The sequence below is a fragment of the Rousettus aegyptiacus genome, unplaced genomic scaffold (assembly GCF_014176215.1).
Source record: "Rousettus aegyptiacus isolate mRouAeg1 unplaced genomic scaffold, mRouAeg1.p scaffold_m13_p_13, whole genome shotgun sequence".
In the NCBI taxonomy this organism is placed as follows: Eukaryota; Metazoa; Chordata; class Mammalia; order Chiroptera; family Pteropodidae; genus Rousettus; species Rousettus aegyptiacus.
Window position 1 is genome coordinate 51,049,664 of NW_023416288.1, and position 15,275 is coordinate 51,064,938.

Consider the following 15,275-nt stretch of genomic DNA (forward strand, 5'->3'; position numbering starts at 1 on the left):
AGGACTGTGTCCTTGACCTCCGTTTTAGAATCACTGCACATTCGGACGTCCCTAACCGAGAATTATCCCTGCATTTTTTTCTTAGTTAACTTATATGAATCTGTTGTATTTCAGCTTACATATAATTTCTGGTGCACAAGAAATAACACCTATTTGTGCATCGATTACCTCCTCCATTATTCCAGTTGAGACTTTCATCAGCTCCGATCCACAGTGGGAAATGGCCTCTAACTAGTCTCCCTGTGGCTATTCTGCCCCTTTTAACTACAGTGTCCTCTATGAAGATTCCAGTTGCCTGGGTGTGAAATTAAATTTTCTAATTTTATCTTTTCGTTATTACCACCTTCCTTGCTTGTCCAATTCAATCATATTCTCCAATTTTAGTAGAGTTATTTAATATAATAATTAGATAAATGATTAATCTTTTGATTAATAGACCAACAGGTCACAATAAATCTCATTTACTGAAAAAGCTAATCATTTTTTGCAGATGGGCTATGTTTTTATGTTTTTCAAAAGTTAAACATCATGGTTTCTTATGATGCATAGCACAAACTTGGAAAATTCACTTCTCCAAAGTTAAATTTTTTTTTTCTACAAATAGGTTTTAAGTTACAATGTTAGAGTCATGTTTTCTTGTCTTTTGGATGCCACTAAATCACAGTTTAGTATCATAAAAGTATATTGAATTTTACACAGCTTACTTTATAGGCAAAAAATTGTGAACATAACTCTTTCAATAGATACAAAATCTAATAGTAAACTACCCAAAAGGATGGATAATTTATATTGCTTCTTTCGACAAAAGAAGTAATAAAACTATGACTTATGAGAACGAGACTACATTGAGAAATTAAAAGAAATGAAACACTGGAAAACAATGAAAACAACACTAAATATAGTCAGAAAATAGGAAATATCAACTTTATATTGCTACAGTTAAATAAATCTTTATATATGTAGGAAACGAATACTTCAGAAAATTCTAAAGTAGAAAGTATAATGATCTGTAGAGAACATACATGACTATAGTGCACCTAAGATATACAACAGGCATTTAAAAGCAGGCTACAAATCTTATCCAAATAGAAAAATATTTTATCCATCTAAAGCATTAGGATTGCTGACTAAGACTTTACTCAAATGGGATCTAATGCAACTTTCTCTTGGTGTCTATTTATCAAATTCCAATTCTTACGTATTTATTTCAGAAGTAGATTTCACTGTGTAATGATTTTTGCCTTTCATCAGTTCATGTATAATTACATTTGCAGTTTCTGATGTATAAATATAAATCTGCTAACTTTTTATTTTATTTTTTTGGTTTTGGATAGCCATTAATTTGTTCCTCAAAATAGTATGCTTTATTTCAAATAGGCTCTCCTATGGAATAAAATAACTTTGTCTTATTTCTATGTCTTTTATAAAGTTGATTATGGACAATTGAATTATAATTACATTGTGAGATCAGATATGATTGTAAAGCGTGGCAAAATCATTATTTTAAAACTGATTCCATTTTAAAATTTTATGTAATAAAAAAATTGATAACACTGATAACACTGTAAGTCATATATTATCCTTGTAAAAGTTCTGAAAACCGATAATGAGTAATTCTATATTTGTTAGCTAATACTATGGTACAACCAAACATTTATCAAAATAAAAAATGAGGTCCATAGGCGCACAAAATCAACTCCTTATTGTAAGTGTCATTAGGAACTACAGAGCCCCAAAAGAACTCTTTAGGGTAAGGCGCTTAAAACAAAGAATAACATTTTAAGTGCATAGCTATTACAAACTCATTTGATATTCATTTTAATTGCCATGACTATAATGAATATACTTTGTATTCAAACAGATGTCCCGAGTACGACTATAGAAGTTCCACTATAATTCAGTCTTAGTTAAGAATGAGCAAATGGATATTTAAAATGGATGTTACCAGGAAGGAGAAAAAAACAAATTACAGCAACATTAGCTCCTTAAAAGAGCAAATTAATAAAGATTTTTATTAAATTGTGCTCTTTCTTATTGGGGCATATACAGAACACAATAATACAGGAAAACTTGTTATATCAACCATTCCTTTTCCTCGCCTGAGCTGTTCTACAGATTAGTTAGCCTAGAAAATGAAAACTGGGAACATGCATAATGACTCAGAAAGGAAGGCTGAAATTCAGTTTACAATATTTTTAGAGACTGGTCTACGAACGAGATTTAATTTTTTATAATTACAATGTCAATTTATTTTACCTGAATGAGCAGATAATTATGTATGCAATTTTATTTCAATTAACCAGACAAGTTCTAATACTTCCTTTAATCTTCTTGCACATGGAAGACTGACACCTTAAAGTCTAACATGAGAAAAGTTCTCGCCATAATTTAGAGATGGTGTTTATCAAATGTTTGGTTTACAGAACTACCCAGGGATGTTGGGTAAAAGCAAACATTCATGGGCCACAACCAAGTTCTAGAAATCGGCACTTCGACAAGCAGCCTAAAAATTCTGAGGTACACACTTGTTTTAAAGCAACTGCCTGATGGTTGGATAGGGTCGTATTTAAAACTATATATTTTTCATTTCATTCCAACAGCGAACATTTACTAAATACTATGTGAGTGAAAGTTTGATACACACAGTTTGTAAAAAGACAAGAGGTATATGATAAACTGATTGTCAAAGTACATTTATTAAATATAATAATAACCTACAAATGTCTGGAGACACAAGGTCTGAATGTCTGGAAACGCAAAATAGTGTGCTTAGTGTGCAGACTGGCAATGCACGATTTCGATTTAGCAGTTCTCCCGAAAAGGTGTCTGGAGGTTGAAATGTGTTTAGCTTATTACTGGAAAATGTAACGGAAGTATTGTTTAATGACAAATTCATCCTATTTTTCCTGATGTTTTGAACATCATATGTTTTGCAAAGGAGGGTGAGTGGCTGGGAAAAGGACAGAGGTTTCAGTGCGGGAAGAGAGGAATGAACTGCAAGACTAGAAGCTCCAAAGGTAAATTGCTTTTATTTCAGGTAAACTTTCCTCATGCTTAAATTGTAAGTTAAACTCATTTGGAAGTTGCATTTTGTTTTTTAACCACCAGAGCAAAATTCAAAAAGTGAAAGTTGACTTTGGAGTTTAATCGAAGAAAGGTAGAAAATTGATGTTACCATGTTATTTTGGGGGTCAGCAATCCGCCCTCAGCCCATCCCAAGCCCAGGATTGGAGATGAACTGAGGGAAGTCTTGGAATGAACTTCAATAAGGAGGAGTATGCACTCGTGAGCTGAGAGCAGACAAGCTGAGGAAACTCACTCAGTGTGCCTCGTGCCCCGGATTTTCTATAATTCTTGATTGACTTTTCCTAGCACTGGAAACAGGATCCAGTGAAAAGGCTATAAGTTAAGGCGAAGCGAAAAACCAGTTGGGCTGTAGGGACCTTAAAGATTTTCCATTGCCCACAGCAGTGGTTCTCAAAACGTGGTCTCTAGTCCAACGATATTAATATCACTTTCTTAGAGTCCATAGCTTATACTTGTCAGTAATTTTAGTACCAGGAAGGCTTTGTACATAAAAAGCACTCAAATCTTCAAAATATTGCATACCATTTTACTTAAACTCTTCTCTGTAAGCTACTCCCTATAACACTGGCTCCAATACAACATTGATTTTTGGCATTGAAGAGCCCACCGGTCTCTGCCATAATGCCACTTCCAAAGTTGCTTAATATTAAAAAAGTCAATTTACTATTTGCTACTTATCAAGTCCTCAAATAATAAACATTTAATATACTACTTCATTAAATTCTCACACTTACCCTAAAATATAGGCATTATCATTCCGATCTGACTGATAAAGACACTGGACACTGAGTTATGAGTCCCATTAACTCCCCCAAAGTCACATACCTGGGGCGTGGCAAGGCTAAGAAGAGTGACCCTATGTTTCTCTGACTCAAAGTACATCCTTATTCCCGCCACGTTACACCATAGACTGGAACACTGAATTTTCTGTCAACATGTTGAACTTATTGCCAAGAACCCCAGAGTGGATAGCTTTTGTGGTAAAGATACGTCCAACATCGTTTTGAAAAACCATTTTCTACACTAACATACACATATGTGCACTCATATGCATACAATACACATCCTGAAGCATTGCTAGAAGTAAGCAATCATGAAAAAAACAATTAGGTTGGACTTCTTGAGACAAACGGATTCTGTTCAACGACTACAGACAACAATGTTCTAAATTCTATCACTATTCTATATGCTACTCACCTGCAGACAGCCTTTAGAATGCTCTTACCTTTACATTAAAGACAATCAAAAAACTCAAAGAGAATGACTCGAAAGTTCACAAGGAACCCTGATAAACTTTTACCCAAAGCAACTACTGATAATTAAGAACCAGAAACACTCACTCACACATACACACATATATGTATTTAAAATTGAAAATCTGTGAATTTAAAAGAAGAGGATGTATAGTCTTTAAATCATACTTTCTTAGCTTTACTCCCCAGAACACAAAGCAAGTGATTCTAGTTTGCTTTTTTCACAGCTGCCTGCACTTTGCAGATTGGACTCCAAGAGGACAAGCCACAACTGTTGGGGTGGCTTAGCTAATTCCAAGCACCAGCCGAGACAGTAATTAAAAGTAACATTCCATTCTCAGCCTACCTGGGGTGTTCAGCAACCGCGACATCTTGCAGAAGTAGGAGACGTACTGCTCACAGTACTCGGCGCTGCTGGTGATGGCGCTGATCTGGTCCGTGGAGGCGCTGTAGACGAGCTGCGTCACCGAGTACTTCTCCGGGTTGTAGCCCACCACCGTCGTCTGCATCTGCAGATCGTGAGACACTATGGTCCACACTTTGTCTTCTGTGGGGAGAGAAGCCACCACGACGGGCCATTAGTACGCAGGCACTTCTTCAAGCGTCGGACAATAACTGAGCTACTCTCCCACTGCTGTCTTCCCCAAACTGGCGCACAACAGAGAAAAGGGTGGGAATTCTCAAAGCAAGCCCCGCCTCTTCTCGCGCCTGAGTTCTGCTTACACAAAGTAGAAAAGCCATTTTTTTAAAATTAAAAACAAACGCGAGATAGCTTTTGAAAATGCAAACAAATAGCCTGGGTATGTGGCTGATGCTGTGACACCCCCGGCATCGAATGTGAGGCCCATCATGTTCCGACCCCGACTCTGTGAGCCGTCGCTCCTCCGGTGGGGCGGCACCTGCTCCTTCCCGAAGGAACTAGGCTCCCTCAAGGCTCCGGGTCTTTGCACATGCGGCCTGCTCTACAGAATATGCATCCCGGCTTGTCAACAAATGTTCTTTTCGACCTGACTTTTCAGGTGACATGAGACACTGCATTCTGTTACTGAAATGCTCTGCACACGTGTGATAATACACGTGAGTATTACCTTGGTGTTCCGGACCCTGGAAATTTCAATGTGTGAAAAGGAGAAGCAGATGTGAAATTGATGTGGTTAAATTAAGACCCTAATATGTTGAATTGGAAGCATCACAATGTACCCACGACTGATATTCTGCTCCGAGCCCTCAGATGGTACCCAGTCTGGTTCAGAGTGACAATGTAGCTCTTAAAATAGCCATGGACCATCCACGATCTGACCCCTCCTCGCCACTGTTCCCTCTCACCCTGCTGAGCTCCCCCTGGCTCACTTGGCTCCAGCCACACTGACCTCCCTGCCTCCCTCAAACAGGCCAAGCAGGTGTCTCCTGGGAGCCTTTGCACTCGCTCTTTCCTCTGTCCAGAGCCATCTTCCCTCAGACGTCCTCAGGGCCCATGCCTTCTTCTCCTCCCAAGCTCCGCTCCAGTGCCAGCTCTTCCTCTGCTGAGTCCCGCCCGCCCCGCCAACACACACACTACTTCCTATTTCCCGAGCCTGCTTTGTCTGTCTCCATAGCATTTCTCTCTATCTGACTTAGTGCACATTTTAATTTCTTTTTGTTTGTCTACCCATAGAAAGAAAGAAGGCTGGGATTGTTTCTAGTGCTGTACGCATAGTGCTTGGAATGGTGGTTGGCAAAGAGGAGGCCGTCAAAAATATTAGTTGGCTACAAGAATGAATTAACAAAAAATAAGCAGAATATAAATACGTGACGTAGGAACTTCTTAAAATCACTTTAGATCAAGTCCTAGTTCTGCTGTGACTCTGGATGAGCCTCTTCACTCCTCTAAGCGATAATTTCCCTTTGGCTGTAACACGCATCCATATTAGAATACTTCCCAGCATGCTCTTAAGTCAATTAAACCAAATTTAGTCATGGTGCCCCCGATACTAATGCATTTTCCATAGAACACCTTTTTTCTAGTTTTACCTTTGGCCTGATCAGAACTGCCTTTCTTTAGCTCCTCTGATACTGCAAAGAAGCTACAATAGATTTTAGTAATTCTGTCACTTTCTGACATGATTCTGACAAGAAACTGATTGTCATTTATAACCAGACCTGCAGATTTACCTTCACCTAATTAAAGATCCATTAGTTAAATTAGCTTAAGTTTATGTCTTTTCTGTTACAATCAGCCTCTGGCATAGAATTCTAAAATGTCTAACACTACTTCATTCATATATATATCCTTACCAATAACCCTGTTCTATAGCAGTATTACAGAACTCTCTTTAACTCATGATGGAATAGCATTCTAATCTGCCCTCCTTTAAAGAGTCATAAATCCCTTTTCAATATATACAAAATAATGTTCATAAAGGCAAACATTAATTAAGCGACAATACATTCATTCATTTATGGTCTCTGATTAATTTAAAAAATTAATCAATTTGTTAATATTGATGAGTCTCTAACATGTTGGTCCTAGTGACCTCTTGGCCCTAAACTCTACTTCTACCCATTTCACCGTAAACATTTCAGTCTCTAACCCCTGCACACTATCTTCTTTATAAAGTGGATCCCTGATGAACACGGGGCTTAGAGGTGCTGCCCCCTGCGCAGTTGAAAATCCATGTGTAACTTTCAATGCCCCCAAACTTAACTACCAGCAGTCTATTACTGACCAGGGGCCTTACCACTAACATAAACAGGAGATTAACACATATGGTGTATGTTATATGTATTATATACTGTATTCTTAAAGTAATGTAAGCTTACTTTAAAATAAATGTTATTAAGAAAGTCATAAGGAAGAGAAAATACATTTACAGTATTGGAAAAATTCCATATATAAGTAAACCCACACAGTTCAAACCTCGTTTTGTTCAATGGTAAACTGTATTTGTTTTATGGCTCATTCATTCATTCAACAAATACTTTTGATTCCCTATTCTATGACAGATATGGATATAGGCCCTGGGGAAATCACTGAGAAAAAAAGCTTTCGTCAATTTTTCAGCTTACATTCTTATATTCTAGTAAAGGAAAAACATAATTAGCAAAAAATTAAAATTTTATATACGTGTATGTGTACGTGTGTGTATACATGTATATGTGTGTATTTGTGTATGTGTGTATGGTAGTGGCAGAAGAAAAACTAAATCAAGGAAGGGAAGAACAGGCCATGTGTACGGGAATTGCGTTTTTGTACCATAACGGCCTTCACCGAGGAAGTGACATTATTAAGGTAATTATCCAGGAAGCCATGTGAATGGGGAAAAGCACTCCAGACAGAGAGAAAGCGGATGCAAATGTTCCAACTCTGGAGTAATCCTGGTACCCTGCAGGTGTATGAGAAGGCCCGTGATTGAGGAAGGACGGCAGGACAGAGACGTAATGGGAATGGGTGGGGTGTGACCTCACGTAAGATGGAAAGCTACTAGCACTGGAAGTTTTGGAGAAAGTTAAAGTAGCATGCTTTGACTTAGTCTTTGACAACTATCCTTTGCTTCAATAAAATATGTTTCAGGAAGGTTTAAGAATATATAAATATTTATAAAGATTTAAAACTTTTTAGTGTCATAGCATCATAAAGAGTAATATGTAAGCTCCATTATGATGATGTAACAAATACTGTCGATGCATCTTGTAAAGTATTTTTTAATGCTTGCATATTATACATTGTAATGGCTCCTTTGGAGACATTAAATCTTAAGTGACAAACGGATGTTAATTAATAATTTTGCAGGCTCTAGCATCTAGAAGAAAGTGGCTGTGCTGTATGGATTTTCCTTTGCCAGTATCATAGTGAAAAAATTAAGAATCTTATCCCCATATTCACAGTGTTCATATAACACACATTATCAGATATGTGTGTAATGCAAATAGAAACTACTGTGAAGCCAAATTCTAAATTTCTGTCACTGTTCTATTTTCATGAAGAAGCAATTGATAAACTAGTATGTTTCAAATATTCTCTTTGGATTAGCATGTTATGAAAATGCCCTCTGTGATTACTGAGAGCTTAGTATTTGTCTCATGCAATCACACATTTAAAAACTGTCACACTGCATACTGTTTAAAATACAGTGATTTAGTTATGTGTTTCACATACTGGGACACATATGGAACATATTGTGGAACACACCCCTCTCCTCGGCAATAATGGGGTCTGAGATCACTCAGTTTAGTTATGCTGACATGAGTACATTAGAAAGCTCCCTCTGCTGCCTACACCAGGAACTCAGTATCCTCACCCGTTCTGTAATTGTCAAGTAATTCACTTCCTGAGAACTCAGTTCCTTTCATGGCTGGAGTTCTGACCAGGGATGACAAAGCCAGAAACTGACCAGTGAACAAAGGCAAAGAATAACTCCTCCTAGAATACGACTAGCTTCTTAATCATGGACGTGCTGTTCTTTCTCTTTTTTCACAACCCATACAGAATCTCAAGTTCACAGCACAAAGCAGGTCTGTATAGAGCATATTTTAATAAGAGTCTGACCTGAATTGAGTCCAGTGGAAAAAAGTTTTCTGTCCTATACGTCTGCATACGCAGTTAAGAGCTTTTGCTTTTCAGACAATGTCACTGTACTGGTGAATGCCCCGTTTGTTCATCTGAGAGCTTTTTTCATCTTATTCTGTTTATTCTGAAACAATCTTAAAAATGAAGTGAATATTATATTGAAACTACTTAAATTTCAAATGGTACCTACTGCGTGCTAGATGGGCGTGGCCAGCGCACAGCGTGCGGCGCGAACCCCTCAGCGGCTGCTCTTCAGGCCTTCAGGCCTCACTTGCAGAACGAGGAAAGAAGACCTGAGCTAGAATACATGCTTCGCCCAAGAGTTTTCACATGGCAATATGGAAAACCGTAAGGCTTAAGATTTTCCATATTGCCTTGCTGGATAAAGCTAGTGAATTCGGTTTTGTATATCCTTAATTTTTTTCCTTTGTCTTATAAACTGCATTCCAATAACTTGTCTGTGACTTTCTTTAGACACAGAAATCTTAAAATTTATTACCCTGATTTAATCAGCCAATTGAACATCAACTATGAGTAAGAAATGAGCAATAATATGAGGTCTCCAATGAAATGCTACAGCATTAATAAAAATTGCTTTTTCAAAACTTAAAAGTTTGCAGCCTTATTGGAGCACATATCTAAGGAAAGAAGCCTACCATTTAAAGGAAGCCATGTTTAAATCCCAATAACATCAATATAATGCTCAGAGAGCATCCACTTTGACACTCTTCCATGAGAGAGGAAGAAATCCAGCTTCGGGAGTGACGAACAGTTGCCCATGTGGATCTGAAGAGTAGCAAACTGATGGAACTGTTCTCTCCCAATCCTGGATTTAGTGCTCTCCCCACTCCCCCTCTCTTTAACCCAGTGGTGATGTGTTTGGTGACACATCGGAATTTTTACTGCCTTCCCATAGCATCCCACTAATTTTCAGAGGACAGGGGAAATATATAGATACTGCTTTAGACTTTTTAAATAATATTTTTAAGTAACGACAATATATAACCCATTGTATCAAGAGAAATGTCCTAAGATCGTGATATAATTCAATCGTGTGGGCAGTCATAAACCAGCTACTGAGTTCCTGATCTCTTAGGCTCTGGGGACGGATGGTTGAAAGAGACTTGAGTTCTTGTCTTCAACAGGCTTGTAGTCCAGTGGAGGTGAGAAAACACTGAGCTGAAATTACAAATTCCAAACAAGTGCGAAAACAGAGAGATGCACTGGGCACTGTGAGTTCACAGAGGAAGTCCGTGTCTCCAGCTGTAGAAAGCTGTGAGGTGACCAAGTAGATGTGACATTTTCAGTGAATCATGAGGGTTAAAAAGGAATGAGCCATAGGAAGGAGAAGGTGATAAGAGCAATTTCATTCCTCTTATAGCTCAGACCAAATTTGTTGGAGACAAAAAGGACTTAATAGGTAGGATCTGGGTGGATTAGAACGTGAAGGGTCTGGAAGAGAGGAGTGAATGACTGCGGAGCCTAACAATTGTGCTTCGGTTGAGGTCTGGTGATGGTCATCTGTGTGGCTGTTGAAACCTTTGAAGATAAGGGATTAACTCATATTTTGAAAACTATTTCTTTAAGTCCATATATGAAAGCCCATAGCAAACATCATACTCGACAGTGAAAAGCTGAAAGGTTTTCCACTAAGATCAGCAACAAGCCTTAGGGGAATAGGATTAAGGACAGGCAAAGGCTTTAATTTTATATTTAATGTTATATTTCTTAATCTGGGTATTGTACACAAACTAGAAATATTTCAAATTAAAACAAACAATTAAGAGGTACCTAATTTCAGATAAACTTCATGTGAAGATCCAGATTTATAAAAGTAATAATTTAGGAAGTATTGGTCAATTTATGTGAGCTATGTATGCTTTACTAAATAAGTCACAAAATAATTTCTTAAGCAGTTACCACTCCTAGGTTTTTAAAGTATTAATTTCTACAAAATTATTTATAAAATTTTGTGATGGAAAGACCCACCATAATGTTAGATTATAAGAGTTTCTTTTTAAGTCATTTGTAAGAAGATCTATTTGACAGTTTTATCAGTCTTCCTGGTAGACAAGTTTAAAGACCATACATTTTACAGGTTATTATTTTGTTTAGAAGGTTTCTCAATAATCATGATCCAACTGACAGTTTAAATTATTAAAAATCTGGTGTCCTATTTTTCCTCCCTAAATGCGTACTGTGTGAGCCTCCCGGGCCTCTCCGTAGCCAAGACCCTCGTGTCACAGCAGCCGCTCCACCACCGCGGGCTGCGGCTGCCTGAGCTCTGTACGCTGTTCAGGCGGCACGGGCAGCTTCATTCACATGCAGAGAAATAGGGATGTGAAGCAGACGGAACCTCTGCAGGAAGCAGCGAGGAAATGAGCTAACAGTACAGATGATATTCTGCAGGTGGTGGGAGATGTTGATTATTTTTACGCTCGCAGTTCCAACCCAAAGATGGATGACAAATCGAGCGCTGTGAACACGTATAAATAATGGTGCCTCATTCTCACCCACCTGAAGAACAACTTGGAGCTCATGTGTGTCTTTTTTCCCTAGGACTACATTGGTTATTTTCTGGAAAATAAGATATTTGTTAATGTTTTGGTTCCACTGGAGGGATGTTAAAATTCTTTTACGATATGGCTGGAGTTATTGACTGCATTTATATTGATATTTGGACAAGCTAATCTTCCCTTTCCTTTTTCTCTCACGCTGGGTAGAGATGGAGTTTGTGTGTATTTGACAGTCAGAAGTTCATTTCTGGGGCAGTAAGGCGTTTTCTACCCTGTGTAGTTAAGTTAAAGCTACTCTGATTATTGTTGCTTATAATAGTCATTAAATTTTGATCTGAGTTAAAAATTGGAGACTAAGTAAATGCCATCTTGGACCAATGACTGATCATTCCTGTGGATCTTTAAAGATAACATTTATTTCTTCTTATTAAAATATACTTTAAAATGTATTGCGAACAGTCGGTTACAAAACCCGCTTCAAGGACCGGTTCCAGCACACGCCCCCACCCTGCGGCAGGAGGGCGTCAGGCCCTCGGCTCTCGGGACTTGGCTGCTAGCTCTGGAAGGCGGTTCCCCGACGGCCCCAGGCTGATTCCCTCACTTCCATCTAGTCTTGATCAAATGGCATATTCCCATCAAGGCCACCCCATCTGTCCTGCTCGAATCCACTACACACTCTGCCGGCTTTGGTATGGCGCGTAAGGCCTTCTGATGTAGTACGTAATTTACTTACTTGCTCTTTTCCTTCTATATTGTCTGCCTCCCTTACCACTTTTCTCAGAGACTATAAACTCCAAAATGGCAGATAAATCTTTAAATAAATTTTGTTTACTGAATAGTGTCTAGTAGTCTGCAGAAATTCAATAACATTATGCTAATAATATACCTTAACCCTTTCTGCATTTAGTTTCCAACAAACCTCTATCATTATCATCATCAATGATTCCTATAAGATACCCATTTGAAAGGTAGTTCATGAGTTATAGATCCAACAGACAGCTCTGTAATATTAACCTTCAAAAATATAAACAATTAGAAAGTCTTTACTAAGTGAAACGAAGTGACAATTGAAATCACAGACTCCTAGTACTATACTTGCAATGTTTATAAGATACTAAAGTGTAAGGATATTTAAAAGAGAAACATAAAAATATGTCGAAGGCGCAACGAGCTTCTTAAAGCCACTGTTTTCTTTGGGTTGAGCAGGAAGATCGGAGTCACCCTGAGGTAAGCATGTGTGCGTTTCCTTCAGAGGAAGAGTGTCACGAGCATAAGGACTCTCATTTACGAACAACTGGTTTTACTCTGGGCACTGTTCCAGGACCCTGGCACACGAAGACAAATAACATCCATTTAATGCCACCAAAGAGCTACGGGAAGAAGGTACACAAAATAATTACAGCACAACCTTAAAAAGTAACTGCTAATTTTCGGGAAACTAATCCAAGTTATGAGAATAATCCAAGTTATGAGATTTAGGATATAAATCATAAACTCACTTATAACCTACACCAAATTCTTTTCTATATATATACATACACACACACACACACGCACACACAGATATATCTATGTATATATATGTATGTATGTATAACTTTTAGATTCTCTAGTATTGTACTTCATATAATTTTTTGTTGTTGGAGAATTTCATTTTCTATTAGCACTTAGTTTAAACCTACGCTGTAACAGGCTTACCTGAGAAATTATATTCTTTCTGAAGTTTCTATCCAAAGAGCTTTGATGTAGCAGAAAACATACAATTGAAAATGACAGTTTGATTCGCTATTAACAGGACAGAATCTCAGAAGACGGGCCTTCCTTTCATGCTGACCCTAGCTCACATTGCGTCTGCCCCCAGAAACTTGGCAGTCCGCATGCATCCCAGCGATCCTCCTCTCTGGGGGCACGAGGGGCTGAGGTACGAGAGACTTCCCATCAGAGCACTTGTGGCTCTTCCTCCATCCTCCAACCCAGGCACCAGGCTCAGAGGCTTGTGTTTTGTTTTATTTTGTTTTGTTTTGTTTTTGGATGCTACAGATAACTTTTAGTACCTTGGAAGAAAATCCCCAAATAATCAATTCCTCTAAGTATTTAATTTTCCCCATTAACTCAGTTTCTAGTCACTGAAGCAGCCCCCACTGTGGGTAGTATAGCAAGCCAGTCCGACAGATTACTGCTGAAGATAATAGCTAAAAATAATTTTTTAGGAAAAGAAAACCTTTAAGACATCAGAGTTAACATATTTAAAGGAACTAAAACTAGTGTTCTCACTTTCATTTTAACAGAAGTACAAATGTATTAGGGAATTCCACTTTTTAAAAAGGATTCTGGTCTATGGCCATGCCACCCTGAACAAGCCTTATTCCGTCTGATCTCGGAAGCTAAGCAAGGTCAGGCCTGGTTAGTACTTGGATGGGAGACCACTTAGGAAGACCAGGTGCTGTAGGCATAAAAACGATTAAAAAATAAGGGATCATAAGCTGACAAGATCCTTGCAATCTGTGAGGTAAACTAAAGGTTGCTTTGCCTAAAAAATAAAAAAATAAATAAAATAAAATAAATACATACATGCATAGGCTTCTGCGAGGCTTACTAGAGACACTAAAGCATCTGTAAACCCAGCACGTTCTGACCCTGTGGCAGGAACACATCCACCTGCTCCAACTCTGAGTCCGGCCGGTCTCACGCAGCTGTGAGCACGTCGCCAGAACATGTCGCCCACTCCCAACCCCTAATACCGTGCCCGATTCAGACTGGATATCCGTCTCCCTCTGCTCACTAACAATCTGTTTACCGCTGGGCTTGCATTTTTCTCTTCTCATATTTGTAACACAGTTGTTGTAGCCACAACTCTGTTAAGTCACTGGTGGCATAGGGGCATCACTGTCATTGCTTAGTTCTTACTGTGTAACAGTGCACCTGGTATAGGTGTTCAAGTGCTCAATAAATACTTGTTGAAACAATGAAGTACTGTTAGGCATGACAAAGTTACTTCATATATCGGGACCCACGAAATGGAGGCCAACCCAGTCGCCCAACCCATGTCACGAACTTTAAGCTAAGTCAGCCTGCCAAGGAAACCTCACCTACAATAATCACAACCCTCCAACTCGGCTTTGGCTGGCTTACCTCACCCTAAAAACAGGACCTGCTGGCCTTGCAAAAAAAAAAAAAAAAAAAAAAACCTCTTACCTCCCAGCTGACCCCGCCCCGCTTCCACGCCGCTCCCGCTGACACTCTGTAAACGTGTTATAAAACTCACTCTTGCTCCGCGTCCCGGGAAAGACTGCCCGCTGCCTGTGAGCGCTGCACCCCCCCAATCCATGGACTGTGCTCTTCATAAAGGACATCGAACTTGGTACTAAGTTGTTTTAGTTTTGTCATTAGACAGGTAACAGTCAAAAATGAAACAAGTACAGGTGCCCTGCGCAGCCGTGCGGAACCCCAAGGCACAGGTGGAGTCTAAGGCATAGCTAAGGAGCAGCAACGTTCCCCAGATGCTTAGCTAGCAAATCTCTGATTTGGAAATTTAAAAGGTCTGGATGTTTGAAGAAATGTTTAAGAAAATGAGTCAGTTCTTCGGCACCTTGCAGGAAGACAATGAAGCGATACTAACGCATTTCAGTATGCTGGAAATAGCAAAGTGATTCGCTTCTAAGTCATGATTATTTCTGTGGTCTAAGGGGTCACCACCCTGAGTTAGGTCAAATGAGATGGTGAACATTCTGAGTTATCGTTATTATTTTTTAAAACAGTGATTTTTGAATTGTGCCAGGAAAATAATCATCCAAGACTTGGACTGGGTATCAGGATTACTGTATACATTTCGTGGGCAGCTTGATTTGGTCCAGCGGGCCCACAGGCCTGGGG

General features: G+C 38.8%; 1 protein-coding gene and 1 pseudogene across 4 annotated transcripts in view; one reads left to right on the forward strand and one right to left on the reverse strand.

Moving 5' to 3' along the window:
* CNTNAP2 (contactin associated protein 2) overlaps nt 1-15,275 on the reverse strand; it is a 1,484,598-nt gene that overhangs the window by 450,388 nt on the left and 1,018,935 nt on the right. For all 4 annotated transcript variants that reach the window (XM_036231126.1, XM_036231127.1, XM_036231129.1 and 1 more), the window contains one exon: nt 4,687-4,887. In XM_036231126.1, the coding sequence (XP_036087019.1) occupies nt 4,687-4,887 (201 nt within the window). The remainder of the gene's footprint in view (nt 1-4,686; nt 4,888-15,275) is intronic.
* LOC118610983 lies at nt 13,736-13,854 on the forward strand (annotated as a pseudogene).